A 16340-nucleotide genomic window follows, 5' to 3' on the forward strand; every position below is an offset into this window, starting at 1 on the left:
GGGAAAGTCCCCGAGTCTTCGTCCTTTTATAAATACACGAGGACAAAGGAAGATGTTCCCTTCGGGAGAAAGACTTGTTTTAAATTGTCCCGAAGGTCATTATGTCCCATATATTTTAATAGCGGGTCAACGGCCGACAAGATACACGCCTTTTGTTTGTCTCATGTGGTACCGGAGACTTTTTCATTAACGTATTTGCTATGATTTAGGCAGCCTGTATCCAGAGAGTACAGAGAATTACGGGATTTGGAAATGAAAGGTTTTGGTCTGTTTATAATGTTAAATTAATGTCAGGGTTCCATTGAGGAAACCACACGTGATGTCATGCAAACCAACCAGCAGGAGGATTCGAACAAAAAGAGCACGTTGCTTTCCTTTCCTCTGGCTCCTCGTTTTCTCACGAGCACTTTGTCTCCTCTGTGCCAAACCGAGTGGTTTTTTGTCTGATATTGATCGGCAGGGGACGCCACTCGTTCACGATTTCACTGTGTTCATATCTCCTCTTTTCTATGAGGCATTCATCCCTAATTCAGATTTGAAGAAAAACCTCCCAGGCTTTGTCTCGCTCGTCCGAGCGGTGTCTCATTTTGAAAGGGCCTTTTTTGACAAGTTAAAGCAATTAGGTTCAAATAGCTACTGTGCACAAAACAGATTTCAGGAAAAGCAGAAGGGAGCAGTCCATGTTCCTTTGTCTTATAACATGATTAATAAATTGCACCTTACTTTTTTTATTTGCATGACATTCGAAGGGAAAGACCTCAGAGCAGACCCTGGATCAAAAGCATTACTGAAGAACACTCTTAATAGTGTTTTGTTGCTGAAAACATGTATTTGTCTCCACTGGATCATATTAGGCGTTAATGCACGTACCCGCAACTGAAGACATCGTGGCATAGTTCCCGTGTCAGGGAGCTAAACGGAAGAAAATGCCTGTGTGATATCATAATTTATGCGTGATGGGACTTGACAGGCATCCATGAGTCAACACACACCCACCTGACTCCCACACTAAGTGGAGAATGACACTGATGAATCAGTGGTTTGGCTTTTTAGAATATTCTCATTAAAATTCAACTTCCTTAACCAAGTTCCCGACCTTGAAAGAATTGCTTCTCTCATCTGTATATTTGTGAAACCAACAGTGTTTCATGTTGTCCAAGCTTTAATTTAAATGTCTTTTTTACAAAAATGCAATGAAAATAGTTTTAAAAAAGCAAAATATGTTTATTAGTGTTTTAGCACAATGATTACATAAACTTGAAAACAATCTCAATTGACAAGTTTATTAAAAAAAAACAAAAAACATAAAGCTTTAATTTGGCATCATTTCAGTAAACTGATTATCAGACGGCAGGCTTAGGAAAGTACCCCTGCACGACTTTTACAGGCCCGTTTCCTTCCTGCTCAGGTGGACATCATATTAAGGCAGCAAAAGTTCGACATCATTGGGTAATTACATGTATTAAGCAACAATTTGAAGATCCAACAAAAGAGATGTCCACTCTTTGGTCAGTATTGTTTCATCAATATCGATCTGAGGCTTGTCTGAAACTCACGTCTTTTATTTAGTGCAATACATTAACATCAGAAAAAGAGGCGAGGTGGATGGACAGTGGGCACAAAGTGTTTCACGAGACTGATGTTCATATTAAGGCTATAACGCTTGAAAGCAACAAGAACTTGTCTGTCAGGCACTTATGGTTGCACTTAGTACATCAGATGCAATGATTATGTCCCAAGAAAAAGAAGAAAGAAAAAAAAAGAAAGTCTCCATTTAGTAGGTTCAGAAAAAGAGTCTCAGCTGTAATCGAAACCTTGTGAGGCTTTCGTGACTTTATTATTACTCATGGCTCGCTGCTGTGCTCTCCACTATACAGACTAGTACTTGGTTAGAAGCGGTTTGGTCAGCTATTAATTAATGACAGCATTAAGACTGACTTCAGAAGAAAAGGGAGTGGTCCGTGTTTCTTTTCCTTAAAATAGGATTTCTTAGTTTCGATAAACCTCCACTCTACTTTTATTTAATAGTCTTTCAAGATCATAAACCTCTTATTTGAGACAGGGAAGAAGTAGTGGTAGAAAGATTCTTCTGGAAATAATTGCTGGCAACAGCTCTCGCACAGATTCCCCAAAAACCTGCCCTTTGATGTCATTGTCCAGGCCTGCTACATTTGGGAAGGGGAGTGTAACTGAAATATACTGCACAGCAATGCTTTTCCCAATAGGCAACTATCATGCATAAGTGCATAAGGATGCATGATCGGTGCAAGGAAGGAGGGAAGGGTATTAGAAGTGTGGGTCATTTGTAGTAGGAGAGCTACATGATGAAATGGCCATGGGTACGGTGCTGTTGAAGACACTTGGACTTAAAAAAAGACGTGGGTCCACTAAATAACTCTTGTTTTTTTCCGAGACAGAATCATACAACTCAGGAAACCAAGTGAGCTCAGTATTCTTGGATCCCATGGACAGTTTCCGTAATACTGTAGTTTAACGGTTTGCCGATTGTGTAAGAGTTATTAGCTGGACGGTGGCTCACATTTTGTTGAAACACTCCTTGGCGTTGGACCACACCTGGATTCCCTGAGAGAGACAAAGTACAAGTTGACAAGTGTGCTTTAGGGTGACAAGGAAAGGGGATTTAGAGCAAACTGCTAAAGAACCAACACCACAACAGTCCTGCCAGTGTGATGAAGTCCCTTACTTAAAAAAAGACAAATACATTGTGGAGAAGAGCCCCTTACCTTCTTACACATGCTGATCTGCATGATGGCATAGCTAATTAGTGCTTCGCGCAAGTCTCTGTCCTTCTGTTCCTTGAAACGTTCAATGTCTTCGCAGGCCGTTCGCACAAACTCTCTGAAGGCACAATCACAGAGACACGCGCCAATCTCAGTCACTTTGTCATTGGAGAGGGACAAAATGTGGTGCTTTTATGATTACCGAGTAATACGGCTGATGTCTTTTAAAATCACACTTAATACCGTAGTTCGACACTCTGACTTTAGGGAGCAACTCCATCCATGACTTTGTGTTACAGGTGGTGTGCAGGTTCACACTCCACAAGAGCTCGCTCAAAGTTTAATTCACACAAAATCAAGTGAACTAGTTCAGGTTTCTGACCTACGCTTACAATTCTTTGTTGTTAACGGTTTTCAATTTCACTTTCATTGGTTGCAAACATATTTTTGTGTAACCATGCACACCACCCTGTGAAACAATAACAATATAGAATAAGGGCAGATCGTGTGTCTAATAAAAGAGAGATGAGATTGTGTATTTCATGGTAGACAAAAGAGAGGGAGGAGCTTACTGGCACTCTGTGTTCTTTTCCTTGAGCGTTTCCTCTCCTTCACGGATACTCTGATCCAGGGCGGCCAACCTGCTCTCCCTCTGCTCCTGGCTCTCTTGGCCGAACAGTTTACTGGTCATCCCCTTCAGAGAGAAGACGCGTACCGTCTGCAAACACACACACACACACACACACACGTTGAGTTTTCATCAAAAATACCAATTTGTTCATTGATCTCACTTGTCATGCAGTGTTTATTTGATGCAGTCATTATAGAGAACATTCCTGGTGTGGGAGAAAGTGAGAGATGATAGACGAGCGTGTGAGGACCTCACCCCAGTGGTCAGATCCTCTTTCTGTTGTTTCTTATGGATGAGGTCCTGAGCCACCATCTCCAACTCATACTGGATCAGCTCATGCTTCCTACACACTGACCTGAATTCACAAAACACACTCAGAAATTGACATATTTTCAAAATTGGATTAATGCATTTTGATACAAAGATTACACAAAACAGATACTTCAACACAACAAATGACTAAGACAGAAGAGATGTTTTTTGAATTAAGAAGCTCTTGTTGATAACTACAGGTCTGCACTTTGCAGGGCTCTGCTGAAAGATGGTTTACGTATACTATAATTTAATATAATAAAACATTTGCATTCGCGCAGTTACATGTAAATGTGTTTGGAATAGAAAGAACAATGAAAACATTGAGGGGGCATCACAAAAAGTCAGTGTTGACATTTAGAAAATCTGTCCCCTAGAAAAGCTTAAAAAAAAAAAAGACAAGATTGTGTGTCTACAGCTACAGACCCTGAACCAGGAGGAGGGGTATTCTGTTCCACGGGCAGTTAGCTACATGTGGCTGATGTATGACACATCTTGAGCACATACGATATGTCTTCAAACCAAATGGTAGAAAAGTGTGCCGATTTTGTAGTCTCTTCTGATGGTCTATTGAAACCAGTGAGAGCATTTGCTAAATGACCTAATATTACCATTGAGCAGCTTGACTGACCTCCTTTTGACTGGTCTCTCTCTCCCCCTCTTCTTTAAACACACACACTTACCTGACAGCATCAGTGTAGAACAGGTATTCTTTCAGTTGGTCTGCGTAGTGCTCTTCTTCCTCTAGAATGTCATCTATTGATGCGGCATACCTGTGCACACGTCACATCCAAAGGTGAACCAAAGCGAAAAATAAAGCACCGTTTCAGAATGTGTTCAATTTGGTGGTTCAACAACTTGTCTAGAACTGCTTTAGTAAACACATTTAGGCGTAAGCTGCGATTGAGTGTGTGAGAGGGAGCAGTAGTTGAGGTGAAACTTTATTCCACTTACGTGTCCATGTGGTGTCCCGCACTCTGTAGTCCATCCCCCATCTCTTTTTCAATAGCGCTCCACTCGCTGGAGACACAACATTAGGGTGTAATTCTGCAACTCTCCGTCCAGCCCATACAGCCTGGAGAGCGATTTGCACGCTTTTCTCATGAACGTTTACAGCTTTATTTTATTTACTAAACCATCTCAAAACATACAATTTCAGCTAAAATGCAGAAAACAAAAAGGAAACGGGGACTGGAGGAACCACCTTGAGACCCCCTTTAACGCACGAGTCATCAGTATGCACGCTTCATGTAGCGGAAGTGGACATCCGTTTCCTTTTCTTTACTTTTTATAAACGCAGTTCCCTCATTTAGGCCGAAACTACGACTTAATGTAGAAAGGCAGCAAGAACATAACAGGTGATCTTTACCTGAATACTCTGCCGTAGTTACCGTGGACCTTGTAAACGCCATACAGCCTGTCCGCTACTTTCTAGTAAAAAGAACAAAACAATAAAAGAAATTATTATTATGTGGTTAGAATAAATAACACTGGTAGTGTAGTGCTCATAGAATAGAACTCACACAGTGAGCTACTTGGAATTGAAAAAAAGAAAAAGTAAAAATGAAGAATTTAAATTTTTCTCAGGGGTTAGCAGAATAACATGACAGTATGCAAAAAGAAAAAAGCTAGAAAAGACAGAATATATATTTTGTGTTTGTGTGTGCGCCTTTTGCACATGTCAAACTCACCGCCCGCACCCTCAGTAACTGAGAGATGACCGAGTTCAGTTCATCGCTGTAGAGTTTCAGTTCTGTGAATCGCCTGCAGAACACAACACAAGGATCCCAAGTCAAACAGTGTTTAACTCCATCTGAGCACGGTTTCTCTATTGTGTGACAAGAAACTAACTAATTATCTTACTCCTTCCTACCTGTTATGCCACCAGGGGAACTTGGATTCCTACTTTCTTTAGAAATCTATTTCCAGATGATCCAGAAATTTGACCAAATGTCCCGCTTTGTATGAATCCCCTATGCTTTGTGTTTTTAGAGGCAAACCAGCGAAGTCGGTTTTTCACCTACTTGTCAGGGTTCTTGACTCTGTACATGGCACTCAGAGACTTTATTCTGGAGTCAACCTGGTGGGGAATAGAGTTAAACACGTTAACAGGGTTTTATTTTGCATACGGCGCACATGAGTGGCTTTTTGATATAATGAAGCCCATCATAAAACAACACCGACAGCAACCCGAAGCAGACAAACTACAATTAACTTCATACCTTGTCTTGGAAACCGGTCTCCAAAACCGCCTCCCTCCAACCTTTCTCCTGAGCACCCGGGATTGACAAGATGACGGCAAAGGTTCAGTTAAAAAGGTGTGACAAGAAAGACAAAAGGATTCCAAAGCTTGGGAGAATCAACCAGGTGTAGTCATTTCAATTAGAAGAACCGTTCTCTGCCCCCTTTTTGACTGAGCGTGGCAGAGTAAGCATGTCTGCGTACGTGTGGCAGAAGGACTGAATGGGACATAATGCGGAGTGAGGCTCGCGTCTACCTCGGTCAGGAAGAGGAAGAAGATTTTGTCGTTGGAAAGGACGGGATGCGATGCAACCCGTAGCAGGAAGTTCTCCAGGCCGACTCTCCTTCGCTCAACAAAGTCTGGGTCGAGGTTGTCAGCTGCCAGTTTGTGCCACACAAACTCTGCCTGCAAAAAAATAGAGCTGTGAATTCCAACTGAAAAGAAAAAGAGCACATCCACTACCAGGGGAAAGGGAGAACAAATAAAGGGATTCGTCTCATTAATAAACTACACATGAAGTTTTATCAGTAAAAGTCCTTCCTTAGGTTTTATTTTTTGATTAAATCAACTGTCCTTCCACCCGCAGAACATGCGACTCACCCTTTTCTCTGGTAGCGGAGGGACGATGATGTAGGGGTGGGTGACCAGGAGGTATGTCCTGAGCAACTCAAAATCACTGTAGCGTCTCCACAAAGTGTCAGGTGCGGTGGGAGTCTCCCCCTCTGGAACGGTTTCAGCTGGCCTGCAGGCAGAGGAATGGGAATAAATACCGTAGAAATGGGCTACTGTTCTTCTTCAAAGCCATTTCAAAACACAGAATGAGCAACATAATTACATCTGGCTTTTACTCAGTAGGGAACTGGAAAACAAATCTTGTTAGAGGCATTGGGAATACCTTTTAAACGACTATGAACCAGAGGACAAAAGCTACTTAGCTCGAATTATAAGACCTTTAAATGTCGGTGTAATAATAATGAAGTCACATTTTGACAAGGTAGTGAATGAAAGAAAGCAATTCTGCTCATTGATCAGGGGGGTATTGCACAAAAGCACAATAAAGAAATCCAGGATAACTAGCTTGACTTAGTGTGATCGGCTCATCGCGGCTTAATCGGTTGCACGTTTGCCGAGTCGGGATGAGAAGGGGGACAAGTCAACCCAGGTGTACATAGCTGGGATAAGTGCACGTTCACGGCTTTCTTAAGTAGACCACGGTATCCATCACAGATTTACTGATGCAGAAATGGAGAAGACGCGCGCGGCATATTTGTAACTCGCTGAGCAGCAACAAATTATGGAAACGTATGAGGAAGTGAAGCATTTACTATGCAAATAAAGGGAAAACAGCAGCTGTAATTAAACAGAGAAAAGCCTGGCAGACAATCGTAGACTGACTGAATGCGGAAGGATTTTAAAAAATCTACCTACTAGGAAAGTTCTCAATAAGCCGTGTCAAATATACAATTAATGTTCATACAGAACAAACCAGACTGGACAAAAAAGATCCTGGCAACAGGTCAAGATAAAATAAAAACCAGCCTGCAACATTTTGCAGGCTTTATCTAAGAAGAAGGGGCCACCAGCACCAGTTTTCAGACCAGCAGAGGAATTGGCCCTTGTTTTAAACCAAGGAAGGCTTGCGATGGAAAGGATTGAGGGTGGGGCAGCTACTGACTGACTGTGTTCCACCTGCAGAAACTGCCTTCTTCATACATGCTACATTCTGTACTGCACATCAAACACACTGTGTGATGGTGAGACGGCTTCGCCCTGGTCTGATCTGTCCCGAAACATCCTCTCACGTCTTAAAGCACGTCTCAATATCAGTGCTTTCTCATCCAAAACGTGGTTTAGAAATGGGCATCATGGTGCAGACCAGAGGACACCCCCCAACGTCGGCCGGTCGGTCCGCCCGCCTGCAACGACTACTAACACCCCCCAGTTAGTTTCACGTGTTTGTTATCTGCCGGACCTTCTTGACCGGTCCGCGAAATATTGTCTGACATGAAAACGGTCCGTGAGGCAAAACAGGTTGGGGACCACTGATCTAAACAACTGCAATCAAACTGGTGACAGCAATAGTGATGCAAGTAATGCAGGTTAATAAAAGATGAATCTTAATCCCTTATCCTAGTTTCGTGCAATAGCCCCCTGGACTCCCTTAACGAGATTAAAAGCATAATAGGTGTGTGTCTCTTAAAGCAAGTCAAATATTAGGATATCCAAAGATGCACAGATGTGTTCCCAAGATGGCAAAGAGTTTTCCTGCTGACTTATAAATCCCACTCTATACACAAAGTCCCCTTTTACACAACAAAATAACACCGTCCAAGATAAAAACACCTTTTTCTTTTGTGCTGTTATTACTGAAGTGTCGGCTACTCTGCTTGTTCGCATCAAGACACACAGCAGTTCGTGACCCACCGTATTTCTATGAGGTAAACCGTGTACGTTTCCTGCATGTTCACCGTGTTCTTCCCGGTTCTCTTCTCGGCCTCCGCCACATTTATCTCCATTTTTTTCAACAGACTCGTACCTCTTTCCACCATCTACACAGAAGAAACAAATACTGCGTAAGCAAAGCTGGAATGGAAATAATATTTTATATTATGTTCCAAACACGCTGACAACTATGGAAACAGATGAACTGATGCGGGATGATTTACGGTTATCACCATTCTTTAAAAAACATATGACGCGGTGTCATAAGGCGATACAACCACCACTAAATACTAAAAAAGGTTGCTTATGTTTCCGGGAATTATCGCTTCTCACTAGAAACCACAATAACTAATTATGGATTTGCATGACAAATTGTTCCCTGGTTAACTTAAGAGCTAATTTGAGGCTTAGCTTTATAAGCTAAGAGCAAGAAGTTTATAAAGTTAGCTTCAAATGACCTAGCGTTGCTGCTAGCAGCTCGCTTTGCCACTTTGTGGGGCTATAAAGTGAGCTGAATTCGGCTTTGAGGCCCCGTTAACAGCAGCGTTTCAAAGAGAGTAACGTTAGCTAGCTGCGAACCACCAACAGCTTAACTTGCACTCCACGTAACGTCAGCTGAGCTAACAGCGCGCTCGGCCTGTCGCTCAGCGTCACATCTGGCTTTTAAGCTAAAAAAAATAATAAAAAATAAGTTTGACCCAGAACATTTTAAAAAGTACGACCGTGTTTATAATGTTGTTCTCGGATTCGGTTGAAGTTACGTCGGTGTTACCGATCACTGCGACTTCATCGATACGTCCGGAGTCTGCCATCGCCGTCTGGCTGCCGGGGGGGAGGAGGGGAGGGGGGGGGCTGCTGTTGTCAGCTGAGCCGAGCGTTCACTTCACGCATGCGCAGTTCAGACGTTGTGCTTAAGGTTCACTAAACGAATGGTGGTCTTATAATATTTGACTGTATGATTAAATGTAAAATTGCAACAATACGGTTAAATGTAACAATGGTACATTTATGGTATATTTTCAATTCAGCACAACAACCATTATTTTAAAATGCTTGGGATTAAGATTATTGTTCAGAAATGTGCATAAATCAAATGATGGTTTTGGAAGTTTCCATGCTGGATTCGTGAACCCACTGTGATATTACAAAACATTGTTTTGTAAATACACTTAACCATCCTCAAATGAATCTCTATTATGTCCATATTCATATTAATCCATGGAGATCTGTATCTACATGATGTTAAATATATAGAGGCTTTATTCATGGCTCATGCTGCAGTGTGACGTGCTTTCTGTCACGGTTTGGGTTCATTTCCTGTTTTATTTTGTAGTTTCCTACCTCTTGTGTTCCTGGGTTAGCTTCACTTCCTGCCTTGTCCTGTCATCTCTGTCATTGTCCGCTGTGTCTTTTACATTTAAGATCAATGTAGAAAAAGTGAGAAATATGTTGTTGTCTCTGCCGGAAGCCTCAGCTGTGGTACCTCGTTTGAGCCTTTATGTCACTTTTCATTTTGATCAGTTACACTTTAGACTTATGAGGCCTCACCTCATTGGTGAGATTTAAGCTGCATGATGCAGGCTGCTTCTGTTATATCATTTTATTTTTTAGACAAAAAAATGAATAAAATATTTTTCAACTGTAATAGAGAATTTAAAAAATATATTTTCCAGTATATATTTTGTATTTTATATCAAGTGTCTTTACTATAATAACAGCACATATTGATTCTTTGGTAAAAACTGACAGTACACCAGAGAGGAACACGTGACCTTTTAATCACTGAAACGCAAGATAAGTATGAAGCTTTAACAAGTTCTAAGTTTCCACACAAAACAAAACCTGCTGAACAGAATTGTGTACAAGTAAATACCATACATGCAAGCAGACAAGGATGCAAAGTATATTTTTTTATGATTGTACTTAAGGTTAATTACTTAGATATAGTTAGTCTTGATTATACATAAACAGATTTATTTGTCATTTTCTTCAAGATGACATCCACCAAAATGAGAAAAATTAAAACATATATTTAAATGGTCTTGTGTGTATGATATATTGTGTATAATCAACTTCACCAGGAAATATCTGCAAAGCTGAATTTGTTAATACTTTAAATTCTAAATTGTTTGCGTCCATGTTTTGCTGCGTTGTGGTCGTCTGCCTCTTTTCTTCTCCTGGTGTGTTGCTGCCACCAGCTGGGAGTCAGTGGAACATCATCAAGGGTTTAAAAGGTGACTGAGCTGTTGGAGTCCACTCGGTCCACGTCAGTCAGTTCAACTGGAGATACTGGTCCTGGGAGGGGGGGTGCAGTTTTTATGAAACATGGCGGCAGAAAGTCTTTATCAGTGAAATGTTTACAGACTCACCTTGGACTTTGACCTGGTATTCAACTAGTGCTTTGTCCCCTTGAAGCGTTGCTGCTACAGCAGAATAAACCCCACTGTCGGCCTCTTGTAGATTCATCAATATCAAAAAGAATCTTTTCTCAGGAAACTCAAACCTTCCCTGCGGAGCGTCTACAGACCCTGTTAAGACAAATGCTTTTCCACTAGCAGCAAGTCTTACTAAAGTGACTGTTCTATTGAATTTCCAGTCAACAAATAAAACCTGCTCAGGAAGATCAGCATCAAACTTCAGGAGCAGATCATGTCCCTTCTGCACAAACAAAGGCGTCACAATGGGCTCTGTAAAAACAGTAGACACATGATACAATAAACATTACACACAATATATGATGAATCATTCATTGCTGAATGTTACTCCATCCATAGACTTTATTTCATACACATTGAACCACCGGTTCACACACCTTCAGCTCATCATGACCTCTCAATGGGTGCAAGAAGTCTCTTTAAATGTCTCACCCAGGACAGAGGACTCTGACTAAGGAGGTGGAACAATTGTTTTTACGTTTTTATTTGTTTAATTTCCATTTCAAAAGAAAACCTGGGGACTTTCTTTCATCTTGTACACACGCAATTTATCATTCCGGTGTCGTGAATGTATTTATAAAATCAGACAAAAAGTATTTGTTTCCCCAGACTGCAGACTGAAGGAGTAACACGAGTAAAGCTTGTGTGAATGTTCACTAGCTTTGATCCTTTTCTCTTCTGCTTCTTTATGTGTTCATATAAGAAAATGTGAGTTGTTTTGGACAAACATGTTGTGTATGTATTGTAAAGGCTTCATAAAGCTACATTTATTTTAGCATACTAATAAGATTTTGGCACATTTTTTTTTAAATCTCTTAAATTGTTGTACTGATTTGTCTTTAATTCTCAGTGTTGAAAAGAAAAAATATATTCTTTGCAAAAATAATTGTTGAGTTTTATTAATAAGCAGAATTTTTTTACTTTTAAACTTTAAAAAGTCTAAAACATGTCGGTCATTTAAAAAAGATATAAAAGAAGTTTAGGTTTTGTATTAAGTTCCCCTCAAGGTTTTCAGAGTCACTCCTTCTCCTTGGATGTGTGACATGTATACATGCATATATAAATATTATGTATCTATTATTACTAATACTATATAATATATAGAATAAAGACCTCTCTGCTGTGTGGGTTTCTTACCTTGAGCCTCAATGCAGACGAGCAGGGCGAGAATCACAAAGAGAGACATGACGGAGTCTTCGACCAGACGCTGCAACAACCTGCGTTCTGCTCCACAATAAACTAACAGCTGGCCTCTTATTTAAAGAAGCTCGGAGGCGTTTGCACACAGCTGCTCGTCATCAGACTCCTTTTGAACTTCCTCTCTGAGCTGTCTGACTGCTTGAGATCTGAACCTGTAAAGAGAGATTGAGTTCTGCCCTTTGTCAAGGAGGCTCATTTACACATAAAAGTTCATCTAAGTAACAAAGTACAATTATTCATTTAAACTTATTCTGCAAGCTTCTTTAAAAGACTGTCTAATTGGTATTACCACTATATTCTTTAAATGATTAATCCCTTTAAGATGAGTTACTTCAGCTACTGCATGTTGCTCCATAATGGTCCTGCAGGTGCTAAATAGAACCTGGTGGCTGCGCATGCCGGTATCGTGAGATCTACAAACTCTGGACACCACAAGTGGATGTGAGCCAGAGGACGTGCACCTCTTTAAAGTACTTATTTATATTCATGTGAGTATGTTGTAATGGATGCTTTTCATCTTTGGTCCCTGGGACAAAACCATTATTTGGGCGAATAAAAAGGACTAAACTGTATTATTATTAGACTCACCATGAACTGTGACCTTGTATTCAAACAGTGGTTTGTCCTTGAAGCGTTGCTACACTAGTAGTCCAGTGCAAACTCCACTGTTGGCCTCTTTTAGATTCTTCAATATCACAGAGAACAGACACTTCTCCACTAGGTTCCAAATCTTACTAAGTGATTTATTGCCATTCCAGTCAACATACAACACACATTTTTTAAAACATTCCCACTGAAAATAGCGGATGTGTCCAAAGAAAGAGGAACCTGCAAAAGCAACTTTATTCAGAAATAATCCTGTATATTAAATATTAAATTAACGGTGATAAATGTTTGAACATAAATAAAATATGAAACTACAATATAAAGATAGAAAATAAGTAATTGACATGAAGGAAAGAAGTGGATAACAGGAAGTAAAGAGTACATTTAGCAAATGTATAATCCAAGTTTCATCCTCTTCCTCTTTTTGAAGATGGATTACAGATTTTTTCAATTGCAAGCATTGCTCAATACTTAAACCACACTTTCAAAACTCTTGACACAGTCGGCACTACCAAGATTGATTTTGACCAAATAGTTTCTCTAACCTATGAAACTCACTCAGACCAACAAAACTCTTCATACATGTGTCAAAATAAGCTTGTTCCACCATCACTTGCAACAGATTCTCATTCGGAATACATGCATGTCACTCAAAACACACGCACCTAAAAAACACTACCAACAGGGAACAATACATCAATTCTGAACTTTTTCACATACAGATATAATTTCGTTACTAGAAAATGCATTTTCTTTCTGAAAATGCGTTGGAATGCTAAAAGCTGAAATGAACTTCCAAAAATTGCTCAACATACAGAAATGAAATAACATCTAAACATTGCTGAAAATATAGACATAAGAAAAGCTGACATCAATTTCAAAAATTGCTGAAAATACAGAAATGGTAGAAGCTGAAAATAATTTCCATAGATTTGCTGAAAATACAGAAATGAGAAAAGCTTACATTTCTTTTCAATTGCTAACAAACATTGTTTAATACTCAAAACTCTTCAAACATTCAGCGGCACACAAGTGTATACGCACCTAATTGTGAATAATCTTTCATTGCTTTCAGAAGAAATGCATTCAATCACCACATTTTTTCAAATCCACACACACTTTTATCATTCATACTCCACAAACTGCAAAAAAACGGTATATTTGCAGGATATTTTTCATATGCTAACACACTGCTTTCCAAGCAGCTAAAAGCACATTCAAATAAAAAAGATGACACATTTCTGTAGCGATTATTTTGAAATATAGAAAATCTTAGCAGAAAATCCAAAAATTATCAATCCAAGCTAATTGCAATTTCAGCTCAAAGCCGAGCCTGATTTACTCTCGTTACCATGTTTCAGTAAAAAGCTGATTTTGTTTGGAAATAAGGGTCACAGAAGACCTTGGTGGGGAAAGAGAAGTGATATGAGGAAGCGTGTGTGGAGGACAAAGGAGAGGAAGAGCGGTGAAGTCTGATGAAATAAATGTTGTGCAACATGGTCTCACTTGGCTGATCTGAGACTGCAGCCAAATCTGCAGCGCTCAGCAGTTGCGTCAATAGCACGCATTTTGAGAGTATGTTGTAGAGGATGCTTTTCATCTTTGGTCCCTGGGACAAAACCATTATTTGAATAAAAAGGACCAAACATTATTATGTCAATAATTTGTGTCAATACACTAGATGAATATGAAAGGTTGTTTGTACTGTGAGTATAAGTTGACGTTTTGCTTCAGTTTACAGTTTTTTCCAATCTCTAACAAGCGTTTGTCCAAACAGTTGTCACATTTTCAAAACTCTAAACACAATTAGCACAGCATCGGTGTTCTGTGGCCATACCATTCACACATTTCATGTCGTTTTCACACAATATGCAGTCAGTGAACACATGTCCACAATGCTTACATTTATCTTAACAGACAAGCCATACCTCCCAACAAAACGATGGATTGTTTTAGTAGTATTCACAAATGTTAACACACACCATCCCACAATAGCAAAAACAATATTCCAAACCGTAGATACAGTATAAAAACCTCTGTTTCTGCAATGATATCAGTTCAAAAACAATATATCTCAGCTGATAATGAACAAACTATTGAATACAGTTTTTGCCCGTTGCTTGAACACATTTTGTAAAATTTCGCTCATTGTGCCAAAACTCTACACACAAGTAAACATGACACAACACTGGGAAATATACCGTTCACATCTGTGTCAAATTGAAACTCTACTATCAACACCTAACATTCCTTTGTCAAAATGTAACTCTGATGACAAAATGACACATACATGCATCATTTGAATACACTTGGAGATCAGCAGCAACACACTAGTCTACTTTATATAAAAAACTGCAGTCTTTTGTTTTCAATGTTTTTATTCAATTCCACAGAGGGCATGTTTTCACAACAACCAAAAAATGAAATACTGAATTCAAAATCATTACATTAGTATATTTTACAGTACAGTAAATTCAGTTCAATCAAAAATAAAAACAATACACTACTGTAAACACAGAAAAACACAATTGTGCGCAAGCGGGCTTATGGATCCTGCCGTCTGTTGGGGTCTGGCCACAGGATCTCATCAACATCACAAGCGATGTCTTCTCTTGCTAAGCATCCCTGGATTGACCTCCCCTCAATGTCTCCGCAGGCCTGTTCCATTGCCTGCAGAAGAGGCATACGGCCATGTGGTTGGCGGTCATATACGCGCCATCTCCAAGCGGAAAAAAATTCCTCTATAGGATTTAGAAATGGCGAGTAAGGGGGCAAGTACACAACTTCAAATTGATCATGGTTGGTGGACCAGTTCTGGACCAGAGCAGCCTGATGGAAACTAACATTCTCCCAGACGACAACAAACCTGGGCTGATCTGGTCCATCTTGTACAATTGCATTATGAAGTGCATCTAGAAATGTGATTATGTGTTGCGCATTATAGGGACCCAGTTTGGCATGATGGTGCAGTAGCCCTCGAAGACTTATGGCAGCACACAATGTTATATTTCCCCCGCGCTGCCCGGGGACGTGAAAAATTGCCCTTTGGCCAATTATATTACGTCCTCGTCGTCTGCTTTTGCTACGGTTGAATCCAGCCTCGTCGATGTAAATACATTCATGTGGCTGGACAGCTCCATCCATGTCCAGGATTCTCTAACAAAAACATACATATTGTGGATGGCTTTACTCAAAAGCCATCCACAGTCTGAGTAGAGTATAGAGTTGAAGACATACCTGTTTTCCAGTCGGAATGTCCTTATTATGGATGCAACTGTGAAACGGCTTAGATTACTGTAGGATGGACTCTCTGCCCAGCTTCCCACATAGTCAGGCCACGGTTTATGACATGGTCCACCAAAGTTGCTCTTATGTCATCCAAAATAATGGTCCTTGTGTGGCCTCTTCGACCACGTCCTCCCCTCTGTCTCTGTCTTCCTCGTCCTCTGCCTCTAGCTCCCTGCCTCCATGCTTGCAAAGTTCTCAAAACGTATTACTGCAACTGGGGCCTTTTTGTAGCTGGCTGTTTAGTGCTAAGTAAGTGTTTTCAGTTGTGTGTCGAAGTCTTTTCAATTAACCAATGTGTGTTGTATTTTGAATAGATGTGTTTTCCCAATGGTACCCTGAGATTTAATTTTTGAACTAAGTGTCTTATATATGAAATAGTTTGTAGTGTCTAGGAGCACGTGTGTTACAAAAAGGAGCAAGTGTGTTACAGAATTGCAACTAAA

General features: G+C 40.1%; 1 protein-coding gene and 1 long non-coding RNA gene across 3 annotated transcripts; both read right to left on the reverse strand.

Annotated features, from left to right (window-relative positions):
* Positions 1–1203: 1203 nt before the first annotated feature.
* Positions 1204–9255, reverse strand: LOC120833535 (sorting nexin-4). 2 transcript variants are annotated; one of them, XM_040200676.2, is made up of 14 exons: positions 9091–9255; positions 8351–8475; positions 6527–6668; positions 6182–6331; positions 5907–5954; positions 5709–5764; positions 5376–5448; positions 5054–5115; positions 4639–4704; positions 4368–4457; positions 3628–3727; positions 3314–3459; positions 2745–2859; positions 1204–2583 (listed from the first exon to the last, which is right to left on the reverse strand). In XM_040200676.2, exons 1-14 carry the CDS (start codon positions 9178–9180, stop codon positions 2536–2538), a joined length of 1311 nt encoding a protein of 436 aa, XP_040056610.1. In that variant the 5' UTR covers positions 9181–9255; the 3' UTR covers positions 1204–2535. The 2 variants fall into 2 exon arrangements, with proteins under 2 accessions (XP_040056610.1, XP_040056611.1); XM_040200677.2 differs by having other exon boundaries at positions 9141–9246.
* An 871-nt stretch (positions 9256–10126) lies between these two features.
* On the reverse strand, positions 10127–12082 carry LOC144388850 (uncharacterized). The gene is made up of 4 exons (XR_013453113.1): positions 11941–12082; positions 10979–11055; positions 10738–10896; positions 10127–10663 (listed from the first exon to the last, which is right to left on the reverse strand). It is a non-coding gene; the product is annotated as an uncharacterized LOC144388850 (long non-coding RNA).
* Between the last annotated feature and the right edge of the window lie 4258 nt (positions 12083–16340).

This window comes from Gasterosteus aculeatus, chromosome 16 (genome assembly GCF_964276395.1).
Source record: "Gasterosteus aculeatus chromosome 16, fGasAcu3.hap1.1, whole genome shotgun sequence".
NCBI classification, from domain to species: domain Eukaryota; kingdom Metazoa; phylum Chordata; class Actinopteri; order Perciformes; family Gasterosteidae; genus Gasterosteus; species Gasterosteus aculeatus.

Coding starts and splice junctions, on each gene's coding strand:
- LOC120833535 (XM_040200676.2), bottom strand. CDS start 9,180: ATGGCAGACTCCGGACGTATCGATGAAGTCGCAGTGATCGGTAACACC. Junction 5,449..5,708: donor AGAGTCAAGAACCCTGACAA/GTAGGTGAAAAA, acceptor TGTGTTCTGCAG/GCGATTCACAGAACTGAAAC. Junction 4,458..4,638: donor GCGGGACACCACATGGACAC/GTAAGTGGAATA, acceptor ACGTGTGCACAG/GTATGCCGCATCAATAGATG.